We start from the raw sequence: 14,768 nt of genomic DNA on the forward strand, positions 1-14,768 counted from the left end.
TAAGCTATTGACCAAACAGGGTTGTAATTAATATAGTTTCTGTGTCAGGTCTGGGTGGCCAGGAAATGAATGAGCAGTCTCTGTTTACAGATTTCAATCACAAGCCTACATGAAATAAAAGATATTAGAAAGGAATACTGAAAAATTAATCAAGAATACTTGCTAAAGGAATGTCAAGATGGCTCAGCAGGTAAGGCTCTTATCACACAAACCTAGAATCCTGAGTTAGAGGTAACCTTGGTGTATTTCCAACTAAAAGTCCATGCATCTAGCCGGGCAGTGGTGGCGCATGCCTTTAATCCCAGCACTCGGGAGGATCTCTGTGAGTTCGGGACCAGCCTGGTCTACAGAGCTAGTTCCAGGACAGGCTCCAAAGCCACAGAGAAACCCTGTCTCGAAAAACCAAAAAGAAAAAAAAACAGTCCGTGCATCTATATATATCAGTGTTTATACTTATATATACAGGTGAACAAACTTAGAGATAATTACTATTAATTAAAATACACATCATTTAAATAAGTTATTAACATTTCATGGCACAAAAAAAAATTGCATGTACTTTTTTTTAGAAATTTTTTTTTTAAGATTTTATTATGTATACAGTACAGTGCGCTGCCTCCATGTATGCCTGCAGGCCAGAAGAGGGAACCAGAGCTCATTACAGATGGTTGTGAGCCACCATGTGGTTGCTGGGAATTGAACTCAGGACCTCTGGAAGAGCAGTCAGTGTCCTTAACCTCTGAGCCATCTCTCCAGCCCTGCATGTACTTTTTTACATCTAGTTATATGCAGTGGCCAAAGGGGAATACTATAGCTGGGCATGATGGCGCACACTTACATCTCAGCACTTGAGAGGTAGAGAGGCTGGGGTGGATCTCTGAGTTCAAGGACAGCCTGGTCTACATAGGAAGTTCCAGACCAGTCAGGACTACAGAAAAGAAAAAACAAACTACAGGTATACTGACAGGGAACTGCTTAAATACATTGCTGTGAATAAAGCAAGGTGCAAACTTGTGCCATGCTTACACTATAGAACACAAACTTGGCTTCTGCGAAGCCAAGGGGCAGGACACTGGATGAGGTTCAGAGGCGGAAAAGAATTCATAGAATAATCTCTTGAACTACAGTTTTCTAAAAAAAAAATAAATAATAATAATAAATGCCTAGGGCTGAAGAGAAATCTCAGAAGTTAAAAATATGTAGTTTTTGTAGAGGACCCAGTGCTCTCTTTTGGCAACTGCACTCAAATGCATACACCTCACACAGATACACATGCATACACATAATTTAAAAGTTAAAAATATATTTGAAGAAAAAAAGCTGGCTGTAAGATGACTAACTTGTGGTACGTTAATGAATGACCACAATCAACTAAGAAAAAACCTATGCCAGTGTCCTCTACACTCTGGGCAGTAAGATGTGTAAGCAAGTGTATTCCATAGGAAGATGAGCATCCCACAGTGTCTCCTCTCCTCCTTGTGATTTACCTGATGCCAGCACTTTCCTGTCTTTCCTGATCTTATTTTCTTAGACAAATCACATTGCTCAGCTGAGAGGCACAAAAGGGGGATCTGAAAAAATAATACCTTCTCTAACTTCACACGAGACTCTCCTCCACATTCCATGGGAGTGGTGAGGGTGTTTAAGTCTTGTCCCCAGAAGGCAAAAAACTTCTCAATTCGGAGACTTCGAAGAGCATAATACCCAGCATTCCGGATTCCATACTTCTGTCCAACACTCATCACCTCATTGTAGACATGCAGAGCATACTATATGAAGAGAAGGAAAATTAGCAACCAGTGTACTTTCTGATTAATTGGAGTGGTGCATCCCGAGGATTCTTGGACAGGCTGCAGGAAACAGATTTCATTATTAACAGCTGATTCTGAACAAATACATTCATGTTTTAAAAATAAAACCTTGAAGCTGCTGAAGACATATAGCTCAGTTCGGAGACAGTTTTTCTAACAGTTACAGGCTTGGTGTTAGACTACTTGCCTAGTGTACACATGGCCCTTGGTTCAATTCTGAGTAATATACATGCAAAAACCACCTCATACCATTGTATCAAATGACAACCTGGAAAAAAATTATGTACAAAAAGTACCTAGAGGGGCTGGAGAGATGGTTCAGCAGTTAAGAGCATTTGCTGCTCTTACAGAGGACCAGGGTTCAATTCCCAGCACTCACAGGGCAGCTTACAATCATCTTTAACTCCAATCCCAGGAGACCTAATACCCATTTCAGAACTCCATTGGCACTGTGTATACATACAGGCAAAATACCCAATTTTCCACCTTATCCTCCAATGGTGAACCATATTCAAACTGTTAACCGAAATAAGCCCCAAGGTGTGTGTGTGGCGGGGTAGGAAATGAACAACTAACCTGATACAAAAGATCAGGCTCAGTGGCTGGGGTATTGGGGCCTCTATGTTAGTTTGACCCCTGGATCCCACAAAGTGATGAGAGAACCGATTCTCAAAAACTTATCAACTTTGCCGGGCAGTGGCAGCGCACACCTTTAACCCCAGTACTTGGGAGGCAGAGGTAGGTGGATCTCAGTGAGTTTGAGGCCACCTTGGTCTACAAAGTGAGTTCCAGAACAGCCAGGACTGTTACACAGAAACCCTGTCTCAAAAAAAATAAATAAATAAACAAATAAATAAATGATCAACTTTGACCTCCAAGCGGGGCAGTGGTGGCGCAGCCTTTAATCCCAGCACTAGGGAGGCAGAGGCAGGCGGATCTCTGTGAGTTCGAGGCCAGCCTGGTCTACAAGAGCTAGTTCCAGGACAGGCACCAAAAGCTACAGAGAAACCCTGTCTCGAAAATCAAAAAAAACTTTGACCTCCAGCATGTCCTATGACACAGTCCCTCCCCCAAACATACTGCCTAAATTAAATAGTTTGTTGTAGTGTAAGACAGGAAGCCTGATAAGGTGGGTACAGGCCCAGGTTGATAGATACAAGACAGAGTTTGAGGCCAGTTTGGGCTACAAAGCCAGACCTGGTCCTGGGGGATGGGAGATGGGGAGGTAGCATGGTCAAAGGACAAAGATATGACTAAAAAACTCCAAAGGAAACACCTAGTATGACTTGTTGTGTGAAACCTACTTCCTTGAGTGATGGAATATAAAAACTATACAAGGAAATCCCAGGACACAGGTAGGAAGACAGCTTTCAGAAAGTGATGTGGCTGGACAGTGTAGCACATGTCCTTAATCCCAGCACTCAGAAGGCGGAAGCAAGAGGTCTCTGAAAGTTCAAGGCCAGACTGTTCTATATTGTGAGGCTCAGGACAGGCCCTATCTGTTTTTAATTTTATTTATATTTTATGTATGAGTGCTCTACATGTACACTTGCATGCCAGAAGAGGACATCAGATCCCATTAGAGATGGTTATGAGCCACCATGCAGTTGCTGGGAATTAAACTTAAGATCTCTGGAAGAGCAGTCAGTGCTCTTAACCTCTGAGCCATCTCTTCAGCCCCTGTGAGACCCTGTCTTAATGAAACAAAAAACAAACAAAAAAAAGTGGTATGAATGATGAGGAGATTGCTCAGCAGTTAAAAGCACTTGTGCTTCCAAAACTTCAGGTCACCACTACCTGTGAGTCCACTTCCAGGGAATCTCACACCCTTTTCTGGCCTCTTCAGGTCCCTGCACACACATGTGCAACACACAGAAATTTAGGTACATATACATACATTTGAAAATAAAAAATCATAACGTGTGTGTGTTGGGAGGGGATGATGTGAGGCCTGGGAGGGAACAGTAGTGTGCTTAGAGATGTTTTTATGGAAGAACATGCCAGGAAGAAAGCTAAGTATTAGGCAGCAAAGCAGCAGCTTAGCTAGCCACGTTCCAAGACTAGCAGAAATGAGTGCTCCAGAAAAGACAGTCCAGTTTCAGAAGCAAGAAGGTAGATGATGCTGGAAAGACTGTCAGCTCTGCAGACTGACTTTCAATTTCATTCTGCTTCATTCATAGGGAAGTTTAATTGTAACTGGCATAATCAGGCATATAGATGTCTGGTACACATCCATAACCCTAGCACTCAGGAGGTAGAGACACCAGGACATGAGTTCTAGGCCAGTCTGGGCTATAATACTGAGACCCCCAAGACCCATTAAAATAACAAAGTCATAAGCAGGTAGCATATACCTTTAATTCCAGCACTGGGGAAACAGAGGCAGGCTGATCTCTGAGTTCGAGGCCAGCCTGGTCTATAGAGCTAGTTCCAGGACAGCCAGGACTACAGAGGAACCCTATCTCAAATCAAACAAAAAAGTAACTCAAAAAGTGCTGAGAACTTTGCATATGTATCAAAATTATTGATTAGAAATTAGTTAAAATACTACTACTACAGTAGGCTCTTGTTAGTTGATGGGAACTAATCAGATGAAGATGGTCAGTTTTTAATCTATAATTTCATAAATTTTAAACTGAGAAAAATGTTAGTGTTTGACTTTTGGGCTGCTTCTACCTTCAAGTGCTGGGATTATGGGCATATGCTACCATACATACCAGTTGATAGAGTGCTGGAGATCAAATCAAGGATTTATATGCTACTAAAACAGTCTACTGAGCTACATCCCCAGCCAAGTTTTTTTTTTAAATATTTAAACATTTTATTTCTCTTCCATGTATATGAGTGCTTTGCCTATATGCATGTGTACTGTGTGTCTGGTGCCCAAGGAGTTCAGAAGAGGGCAGCTTATTTCCCAGAACTAGGGATACAGATGGTCGTGAGCTATCATGTGGATGCTGAGAAAGAATGTGGACATCCTGTGCTCCCTCAAATTCTTCGTTATAAAATGACGTCTCTCTTCAGCATTAACTGCTAAAAACGATAAATCCTCTTTCCTGGAGCCTACACAGGACTTGTGGCAGTGCTAAAGAGTTTTGGGAAACTGGTAGCCCTGCCCTCTCACCTCGATGGGGATATACAGCATGAACCCCGGCTCTCCTGTGTGAGTCATACTCATCACGCGGATCCCATTTGCATAGCCCACACTCATCTCCTGCAAAGAAAAAGCAAGCAGTCAGCACTCGCCCCTCATGCTAGTCAGGAGACTCAGTGCTGGGGGAACCCTGTCAGTGCCCACCCTGTTGAATCCTAACAGAGATATAGGCCAAGGAATGCATTTTGTCCTGAAAATGGAACACAGCCTCCACATCCCCGCTTATGAATACTACCACTTCCAGTTTCAGGTAACCTGATGGTGAGAAGAGGTGGCATAGTCATTGCTAAGTACAAAATACTTTTCTTTACCAAATCTTAATACACTTGGGTTAGCCAAGTAGTATCAAGAACAATAAAGACTAATCAAGAGTCTTCTCTGGGAACTCTGCAAACTTCGGGCATCTGCCACACAAATGATAATGCCCACAGAACACAATCCATCTACTCCAGGACAGAGATTCAGATCCTGTGTTACAGCTGCTCAGCTGCCTTGAAAAGTTCACTGATAAATTGTTGCTCCATGAAGAGAAGTGGCACACCCGCGACAGCACTGAAACAAGTCTCTTTCACAGGATTCTGACAAGGGTGTTACGAAAGAAGCAAAGAGTCTGACCTCCGTGGGCATTCATTTACCTTTATATTTTCATGTTCACTGTCCACATCTTTTACTTCAAAGTTTAATCCAACTGCTACAGAAACTAATAAATGTACAAATCTGACATTCAAATAAACTAAATATACTTCAAAGAATCTTAGCCAGGCAGTAGTGGCGCACACATTTAATCCCAGCACTTGGTGGGCAGGGGCAGGGGCAGATGGATCTGTGAGCTCGAGACCAGCCTGGTCTACAGAGCAAGTTCCAGGACAGGTCCCAAAGCTACCGTGAAACTCTGTCTTGAAACACCCGCCCCTGCCTCAAAAAAAGAACCTGCCACCATTATAAAAGAAATCTCTAACATTTAAACAGAACTGCTGCTGCTAGGGGTGTGGTTCAGTAGGTAGAGTGCTTGCCTAACATATACGGAGCCATTGGTTTGATCCTCGGCACCATATAAACCAAGTCCATACACACCTGCAATCCTAGCACTTGGGCAAGATCAGAAGGACAAAGTCATCCTCAGTTATATAACAAGTTGGAGACCAGCATGCACTACATGAGATTCCCATCAAAACAATAAATTTAGATTACTAGCACCTACCTTGCAGAACAGAGTTGGAAAGTGGTCTGGAGTCATAGGGGCATAAGACAACTCAGATAGCACATCCACAGCCCGAGGGCCAATCAGATTGAGGGCTATATGGAAAAGAACAAGAGATGTCCAGCTTCTCCAGGGGAACAGCTGAGCCAGCGCAAAAGGTCTCTTCCTTTGTTTCTTTACCTACTACTGTGATAAAATACACTGGCAAAAGCAACTTAAAGGAGTTATTTTAGTTCACAGTTCAAAGTCAGTCCATCATATCAGGTAGTCAAAAGCATCAGAAGCATGAAACAGTTGGTCACATGACATCTGTAATTGGGAAACAGTGACAAATGAACCCTGATGACTGCTTAATTCAGTTTCTCCATTCATACAATACAGGCACCACATCAGGGAATGGTGCCACCCACGGTGGGTGGTTCTTTCTACCTCAATTGATATTGCAATTCACCACAGGCATATATATTTCTCTCCCAGGTGATTCTAAATTTTGTCAAATTGGCATCCACCTAGGACCTGGCCTAGAGCTGGTGAGGTTTACAAAGTCCCTTTACTTAGGAACCTGAGGTTCAACAGCAAGTCCCTGGGCTCAGGCACACACCTCTGCTGACAGACCTGCGAAATGCAGCTGCTGACTGACTGGCAGGTGTGAAGAGCCTGGCCAGTGTGGCTTTTCTCCCAAGCTGATAGGAAGGACATATTTTATAGTCTCCTCTGCAATGAGATTAGGGTCATAAGACCAAGGCCTAGCCAAGAGGACACTTCCAGGGCTGGCCATGAGTAAGTACTGTAAAGTTCTCTTTCCCTCCTACATGGCAGAAATAGCCCCAATCCCAAATCAGTACCTGGAGAACTGTCTACCCACACTAGACTCTGCTGTCTGTGACAAAATTACACATGAGTGGCCTAGTTTAAGACTGTTAAACCAACTAGTGTTTAAGACTTCTGTACGGGGCTAGAGAGGTGGCTCAGAGGTTAAGAGCACTGACTGCTCTTCCAAAGGTCCTGAGTTCAATTCCCAGCAACCACATGATGACTCACAACCATCTGTAATGAGATCTGGTGCCTTCTACTGGCCTATAGAATAGATGTAGGCAGAATACTATATACATAATAAAAAATCTTAAAAAAAAAAAGACTGTTCTGTAGTGTAACAAGCGAGAAGCACACAATTAATCATAATTGCTACTAATGAGAATGAAGGCCTGGGTGAGATGAATGGGTTCAAATAGATGAATGCAAGTCAGTTTTCTCCTTCCACCATGTGCTTCCCAGGGATGGAACTCAAAAAAAAGGTCAATTGGTCAATTATCAAAAAAAAAAAAAAAAAAAAAAAAAGGCTTGTTTTCCTTTAAAGATAGAGGGGGAAAGGTGGGAACTGGTGTTTCAAGACAGGGTTTCTCTGTATAATGCTCTGGCTGTCCTGGAACTTGCTTTGTACATCAGGCTGACCTCAGGCTCAGAGAGATCCACCAGCCTCTACCTCCCAAGTGTTGGGATTAAAGGTGTGCATACTTTATGCACATGGGGTTTTACATATATCTGTGCACTACATGTATGCAGTGCCAGTGGAAGCCAGAAGAGAATGCTGGATGTGAGATGCCACATGGATACGAGTAAGTGAACCAGATGCTCTGGAAGAACAGCCAGTGCTCTTAACAGACATCTCTCCCCAGCCTCAAAGATATTTTTTAAAAATATTTATTTAGTATACAATATCTGCCTTCAGGCGAGAAGAGGGCACCTGACCTCATTATAGATGGTTGTGAGCCACCATGTGGTTGCTGGGAATTGAACTCAGGACCTTTGGAATAGCAGGCATACTCTTAACCACTGAGCCATCTCTCCAGCCCCCTCAAAGATATTTTTATTTTTACATCTATGGGTGTTTTGCTTTCATGAATGATATGTACCACACATGTGCAAGTACACATGGAGTGCCAAAAGAGGGCATCGGATCCTCTGAAACAGGGATTACAAGCAGTTGTGAGCTGTCCCATGGGTGTTGGAAACAGAATCCTTGGTCCTCTACAAGAACAGAAAGTGCTCTTAACTGCTGAACTTCAGCCCTAGAATGTCTCTTTAACACTAATTCTGATTCTCATTTGTAAGTCAGATATAAGCAATGTATATGTAATACAGAAGACAATCTATATCTGCTTCTTTACTGTCTGACCACAGAAGGCTGATTACCTGTGTATTTCCAGGTGACATCCTCCAGCAGCAAGTTGCTGTCTTTCGGCATGTATTTGTTAAGCCAGGCCCAACAGTGGACCTGCTGGTCAGTTGGAGAGATCATGAAGAAACTGAAAATGAGATCCCCCCCATAAAAAAATAGTCAAAACCAAAAGGCCAAAGAAGAATCAGGACCAATCAAGTTCTCATGTAGTTTCAGAGTCCCACAGAAAACACTCTTGGAAATAATCTCTTACCTTTCAAGGAGGGCTATTTCACCATTCTAGATTCTATACCAACAATGGCAAAATTACACAGACTTATTAACATTCATAAAGAACACTCTCCCATTAGGAGGTACGTCTACACCCAGTTTTACTACATAATTTCTGTTTTTATTTTGTGTTCTTAGACAGTCTCACTTTATAGACCAAGCTAGCCCAGAACTCCTCATGTAGCCCAAGTTGGCCTTATACTTGTAAACCTGCTTCAGACCCCTGACATTAGAGGTATGAGCCACACACCTAAAACGAATTTCTTCTTTCCGTTTGCCTTTGCTGATTTATTTATAGCTGCCTAATGATTAAGATGGGAGTTTATGAAATAGTTTCTGAGTCCCTAGGACTTTGGGCTCCAGAGAAGCATTGAATGCTCTGCTTCCAGAGCCCTTAAAGTATCAGTTTAATGGAGGGAGCGGAAGGGAGGGAAGCCCAGCTCACCTGCGTTTGTTCAGGCGTGCAATGCTGCAGTCATTTTCGTACCCTCCATACTCGTTGAGCATGCCAGTATGCACAATGTGGCCTACGGGCACATCCAGGTCATTGGAGAAAAGGTACTGCAGACTTTCTAATGCCTGGTCCCCAGTGGACTGTAAGGAAAGGGATCAGGCAAGGACAGTAAACACAGGATCACCCAACAGCATAACCATCCAGCATTGTACCTTGCTGAGAAAATTCAGTGACACAACACCCACATGACATCAGCAGGTTTACTGTTCTGTAAGAAGCCATGAGTAAAATTAACATTCAGTACTTAAGATAAATGGGACATTCTAGGGGAATTAAAAACTATGTTATAGGACCTAAAATTTATGAAAAATACAATTATACAGATAAACCGCTAAAATAATCTAGAGTTTTTTCAGAATCAGTTTTTTTTTAATTTTTATTTTATATGCATCGGTATAAAATCCCAAGTTACAGACAGTTATGAGCTGCCATGTAGGTGCTGGGAATTGAACCCGTGTCCTCTGGAAGAGCAGTCTGTGCTCTTAACCACTGAGCCATCTCTCTAGCCCCTGAATCAGTTTTAAAATAGCAGCTGAAAAATAGGCATTTGGGGGCTAGAGAGATGGCACAGTGGTTACGAGAACTGACTGTTCTTCCAGGATTTGAGTTCAATTCCCAGCACAGAGGGCAGCTCACAACCATCTATAACTACAGTCTCATGGGATTCAGTGACCTCTTCTGGAGTGCAGATTCACCTGCAGACAGAACACTCATATATATAAACTTATCTCTGCTGGGTGGGTGCCACTCAGGAGGCAAAAGCAGGCAGATCAGCCTGGTCTACGAGCGAGTTCTAATACAGCCAGGACTACACAGAAAAACCCTATCTCAAAAAAACAAGGAAAGAAAAATGGGCTGGAGAGATGGCTCAGAGGTTAAGAGCATTGCCTGCTCTTCCAAAGGTCCTGAGTTCAATTCCCAGCAACCACATGGTGGCTCACAACCATCTGGAATAGGGTCTGGTGCCCTCTTCTGGCCTTCGGGCATACACACAGACAGAATATTGTATACATAATAAATAAACAAACAAACAAACAAACAGGCATTTAGGGGCTGGAGAGGTGACTCAGCAGTTAAGAGTACTAGCTGTTCTAGAGAACCTGGGTCGATTCCCAGCACACACTTGGCAGTTCACACATCTGTAACTCCAATCCCAGGGGACTCCAGTGCCCTCTTCTGGCTTTGTCAGGCACTGCGTACACATGGTGCATAGGTATCCATTCAGACAAAATGACCATACACATGAAAAAAAAAAAAAAAAAACATAAAAATACATGAAAGAAGAAAATAAAAACAAGCATTCAATTAGAAGGAAATGTTTCCCACCCTGCTGTTTTGCTTCCCAAATACTTACAGTGATTTCAAACTTTGTGAAAGAAGACATGTCAATGACACACACAGCTTCCTTACAGCACTTCACTTCAGACTCCACAATATCAAACCAGTCTGGCTTGTAGAAAGTCTTGCTCTGTTCCAAGGCAAGAAGGTCTACGAAACAGGAAAAAACAAGGTGGGAAGAAAGAGTTTTGATACTGAAGAATCCCCCATATATTTTGTTATGGCCTACAAGACTTTGTTTTTTAACTCTTCCAGGATCTAGCTATATGCACTTACTAATTACCAGTTTTAAAAAGGGGTATAGAAGGAATTGATTCAGTAGTTAAAGTGCCTATGCAAGCAGGAAGACCTGAGTTTGAGTCACACAGTCACACACACACACACACACACACACACACACACACACACACACACACACAGCTAGCTATAACAGTGGACTCCTATAATTCCAGCATTCCTGGCCAGTCAGTTTAGGCAATCAGTGAGCTCCAGGTTCAGTGAGAAAATCTGTCTGAAAACCTGAAAAAGTGAGATGAAGAACAATAGAGAAAACACTCGACATCAATGTCTGGTCAAATCAAGAGTTCACATACACCTAGATACACATTCATACAACACACACACACATGAAGCCAAGTGTGGTAGCTTATACCTATAATTCCCAGCTCTTAAGATGTTGAAATAAGAGAACTGATAAGGATTCAAAGCCAACCCAAAATACAAAGTTCTAGGCTAAAATGTGAGATTCTGTTTCAAAGAGACAGACAGACACTTCTTACCCTTATTGGGTGGAACAAAGTACTTTGGCCTCTCAAATCCATGCTTCTCCATCCATCTGGCTCCTTGAGCATCTAGCCGGTCGTAAAGAGGAGATGTACGTAACTGCCTCCCAGTCTGGAAGTCCCAACGGGGAACCTTCAGATCGTAAATCAGAGCTAGAACAGATTAAGCATAATCTGTCACCTGGGCCTGGCAGCACAGGCTTACAATCCCAGAGACCTGAGTGGTTAACGAACTCAAGGACTACCTGGGCCACTAAATGAGTTCTAGTCAAGCCAAGCCTGGGCAACTTGTGGTTCAAATTCCCATAGGCTCACATATTTGAAGGGTCCCCAGCTGGTGGAACCGTTTTGGGAAGGATTAGGAGGTCTGGCCTTGTTGGTGAAAGCATGTCACTAGGTATGGGTTTTGAGGTTTCAAAAGCTCACACCAGGCGCAGTGTCCCTCTCTCTGCCTCCAACTTACAAATAACATGTAAGCTCTCAGCTATTGCTCTAGTACCAATCCTGCCTGCTGCCATGCTCCTCACCGTATGGTCATGGACTCACCCCTCTGAAATGTAGGCATGCTCCCAGTTAAATGCTTTCTTTAATAAGTTATCTTGGTCATAATGTCTCTTCACAACAATAGCAAAGTAACTAGGGAAGTAACTTAGCAAGACCCTTGTGCTCAAAGTAAAAACTCAAAAACAAGGGCTGGAGAGATGGCTCAGAGGTTAAGAACACTGACTATTCTTCCAGAGGTCCTGAGTTCAATTCCCAGCAACCACATGGTGGCTCACAGCCATCTATAATGAGATCTGGTGCCCTATTCTGTCCTGTAGGCAGACATGGAAACTAACACTGTATACTAAATATATAAATATTAAAAAAAAAAAACAAAGCAAAGGACTGAAGCAGATATATACACTTGCCTAGCCTGCATGAGGTTATGGAGTTCAGTCCCCATACCATAAGAAAGAAAAGGTGGGTGGAGGTTGGAAGGACATCTTAGCAGTTTTAAGCACTGGCTGCCTTTCTAGACTAACTAGATTGAGGCAGTACTCAAGGTCAACTGAAAAGGGTGTTTTGCTAGCAACACAGAGAACAGAACACTGCTACATACTAGCTGCAAATGCTATCCTGCTTTCCTATTCCTAGAGGTAAGCATGGTCTCATAAACTGAAAACGTTCCTAAGGGTCAAATGGGGCATGAATCCCTATCCTCAGACCTGAAATAGCCACATGAGAAACCCAAATCAAAGCAGTTATTAGAGAGCATAGGGAAAACCTTGAATGATAAAGTAGGCCACCTAAAAGATTGCTGGAGCCAAGCAGTGGTGGCACACACCTTTAATCCCAGCACTCGGTAGGTAGAGGCAGGGGGATCTCTGTGAGTTTGAGGCCAGCCTGGTCTACAAGAGTTAGTTCCAGGACAGACTCCAAAGCTACAGAGAAACCCTGTCTTGGGGAAAAAAATTAAGAGAGAGAGAGAGAGAGAGAGAGAGAGAGAGAGAGAGAGAGAGAGAGAGAGAGAGAGAGATTGCTGAGTACAATATAATTAGAATAAAGATACACTTACGCATGACTTCCATGACCCGGTGGCGCAAAAAAGTGCGGCTGCTCTGGAGGGTTCCAAAGCGCTGCAAGTCCAATTCCCAGACATTTTCAGAGGGATAACCATAGACCATCCATTCAGCAAGGAACCTGTTTAGATGGAGACAAAAAGCTGTTGGGCCTCAGATAATATACAGAAAACAATTCAAATAATATAATACAAATCAAGAAGCAATGCAAGTGGGCTGAAGAGATGGCCCTGCGTTTAAGAGCACTGGCTGGCTGCTCTTCCAGAGAACCTGGGTTCAATTCCCAGCACTCACATGGCAGCTCACAACTGTCTGTAATTACAGTTTCAGAGGATCTGAAACGGTCACACAAACATATATGCAAGGAAAACACCAATGCACATAAATAAATTTTAAAAAAAGAACCAATGGAATCAAGAATCTTTGTTGTCACAGAAGTTGAGCAAATCTGGGCAATTTCCTTACATTTTCTAAAATGAACAAACATGGATGCAAGTACTGTTGTCATAGAAACACTATAAGGCTTTTTTTTTTTTTTTCGAGTCAGGGTCTCTATACATAGCCCTGGCTGTCCTGGAACTCACTACGTAGACCAGGCCTCAGACCGACAGAAATCTGCCTGCCTCTGTTTCACTAGTGGTGGGATTACAGGGGAGTACCACCACATCCAGGTTTTGAAGTTGTTGTTTTTTTTTAATTTATGTGTATGGATGCTTTACCTGCATATATATACACATACATACATACACTAACAAAAACAGAACAAACAAAACAAAAAACCCTGGTGCTTGCAGAGGCTGGAAGAGAGCACTGGATCTGATGGGACTAGAATTACAGATGGTTATAAGCTGCCATGTTGGTGCTGGAACTGAAGCCTAAGTCCTTTGGAAGAGCAGGTGTGCTCTTCACTGCTGAGCCATCTCTCTAGCCTCACTATGAAGATTTTAACTCTAACAATAGAACCTCTTAGAGCAAGTTTAAGATATAAGTCATATCTATGAGGAAATTTATAGCTGTTTTGTTTTCTTATAAATAGTCAGCTGGAGTATTATATAGTTATCTCACCAACTCTTTGTTCCAATTGTTTCTTGTAACTTTTCTGAGACTTTTTTTTCTTGGTTTTTCAAAACAGGGTTTTTCTGTAGCTTTGGACCCTGTCCTGAAACTAGCTCTTATAGACCAAGCTAGCCTCGAACTCCCAAGTGTTGGGATTAAAGGCGTGCGCCACCACTGCTCATATGAGCCATTTGTTAAGTCACTCAAAAATACTGACTTCATGATTTAATCATTCATTTACTTACTTATTTATTTGGTTTTTCAAGACAGGGTTTCTCTGTAGCTTTGGAGCCTGCCCTGGAACTTGCTCTGAAAACCTGTTGCTGCCTCCCAGAGTGCTGGGAGTAAAGGTGTATGCCATTGCCCAGCTCATTATTTTAAAGATTTATTTATTTAATATGCATACAGTATTCTGACCAGAAGAGGGCACCAGATCTCATTACAGATGCTGTGTGAGCCACCATTCATTTCCTGGGAAGTAAACTCAGGACCACAGGAAGAACAGCCAGTGCTCTTAACCACTGAACCACCTCTCCAGCCTGAGTTGTTGGGTTTTTAAAAACAGGGTTTTTTTTTCTTTTTGGTTTTTCAAGACAGGGCTTCTCTGTATAACTACCCTGGCAGTCCTGGAATTCAATCTATAGATCAGGCTGATCTGGAACTCACAGAGATCTGCCTGCCTCTTCCCCCACAAGTGCTGCAATCAAAGGCATGCACCACCATGCCCGGCCCGGTTTCTCACTCTTAACCTAGGCTGTCCTCAAACTCACTGCAATCCTGTCCCTCAGTCTCCTAGGATTACAAGCATGTGCCACCAGATCAATCTGATTAACTTCCTCCCAAGATCTGGGATTGTAGGATGCAGCAAGGACAACAAATCACCTATTTTTAAGTGTGTGGC

The 14,768-nt window shown here is 42.7% G+C and overlaps 1 protein-coding gene across 3 annotated transcripts in view; it reads right to left on the reverse strand.

Annotated features, from left to right (window-relative positions):
* Positions 1-14,768, reverse strand: part of Pdpr (pyruvate dehydrogenase phosphatase regulatory subunit) — a 38,383-nt gene that overhangs the window by 5,849 nt on the left and 17,766 nt on the right. For all 3 annotated transcript variants that reach the window (XM_050143599.1, XM_050143601.1, XM_050143602.1), the window contains 8 exons: positions 12,808-12,932; positions 11,247-11,402; positions 10,484-10,617; positions 9,061-9,209; positions 8,360-8,472; positions 6,167-6,261; positions 4,936-5,025; positions 1,587-1,769 (listed from right to left, as the gene is read on the reverse strand). In XM_050143599.1, coding sequence (XP_049999556.1) covers positions 1,587-1,769; positions 4,936-5,025; positions 6,167-6,261; positions 8,360-8,472; positions 9,061-9,209; positions 10,484-10,617; positions 11,247-11,402; positions 12,808-12,932 — 1,045 coding nt within the window. The remainder of the gene's footprint in view (positions 1-1,586; positions 1,770-4,935; positions 5,026-6,166; positions 6,262-8,359; positions 8,473-9,060; positions 9,210-10,483; positions 10,618-11,246; positions 11,403-12,807; positions 12,933-14,768) is intronic.

Source organism: Alexandromys fortis, unplaced genomic scaffold, assembly GCF_014885135.2.
Source record: "Alexandromys fortis isolate MF-2015 unplaced genomic scaffold, M_Fortis_MF-2015_v1.1 scaffold_1, whole genome shotgun sequence".
NCBI lineage: Eukaryota > Metazoa > Chordata > Mammalia > Rodentia > Cricetidae > Alexandromys > Alexandromys fortis.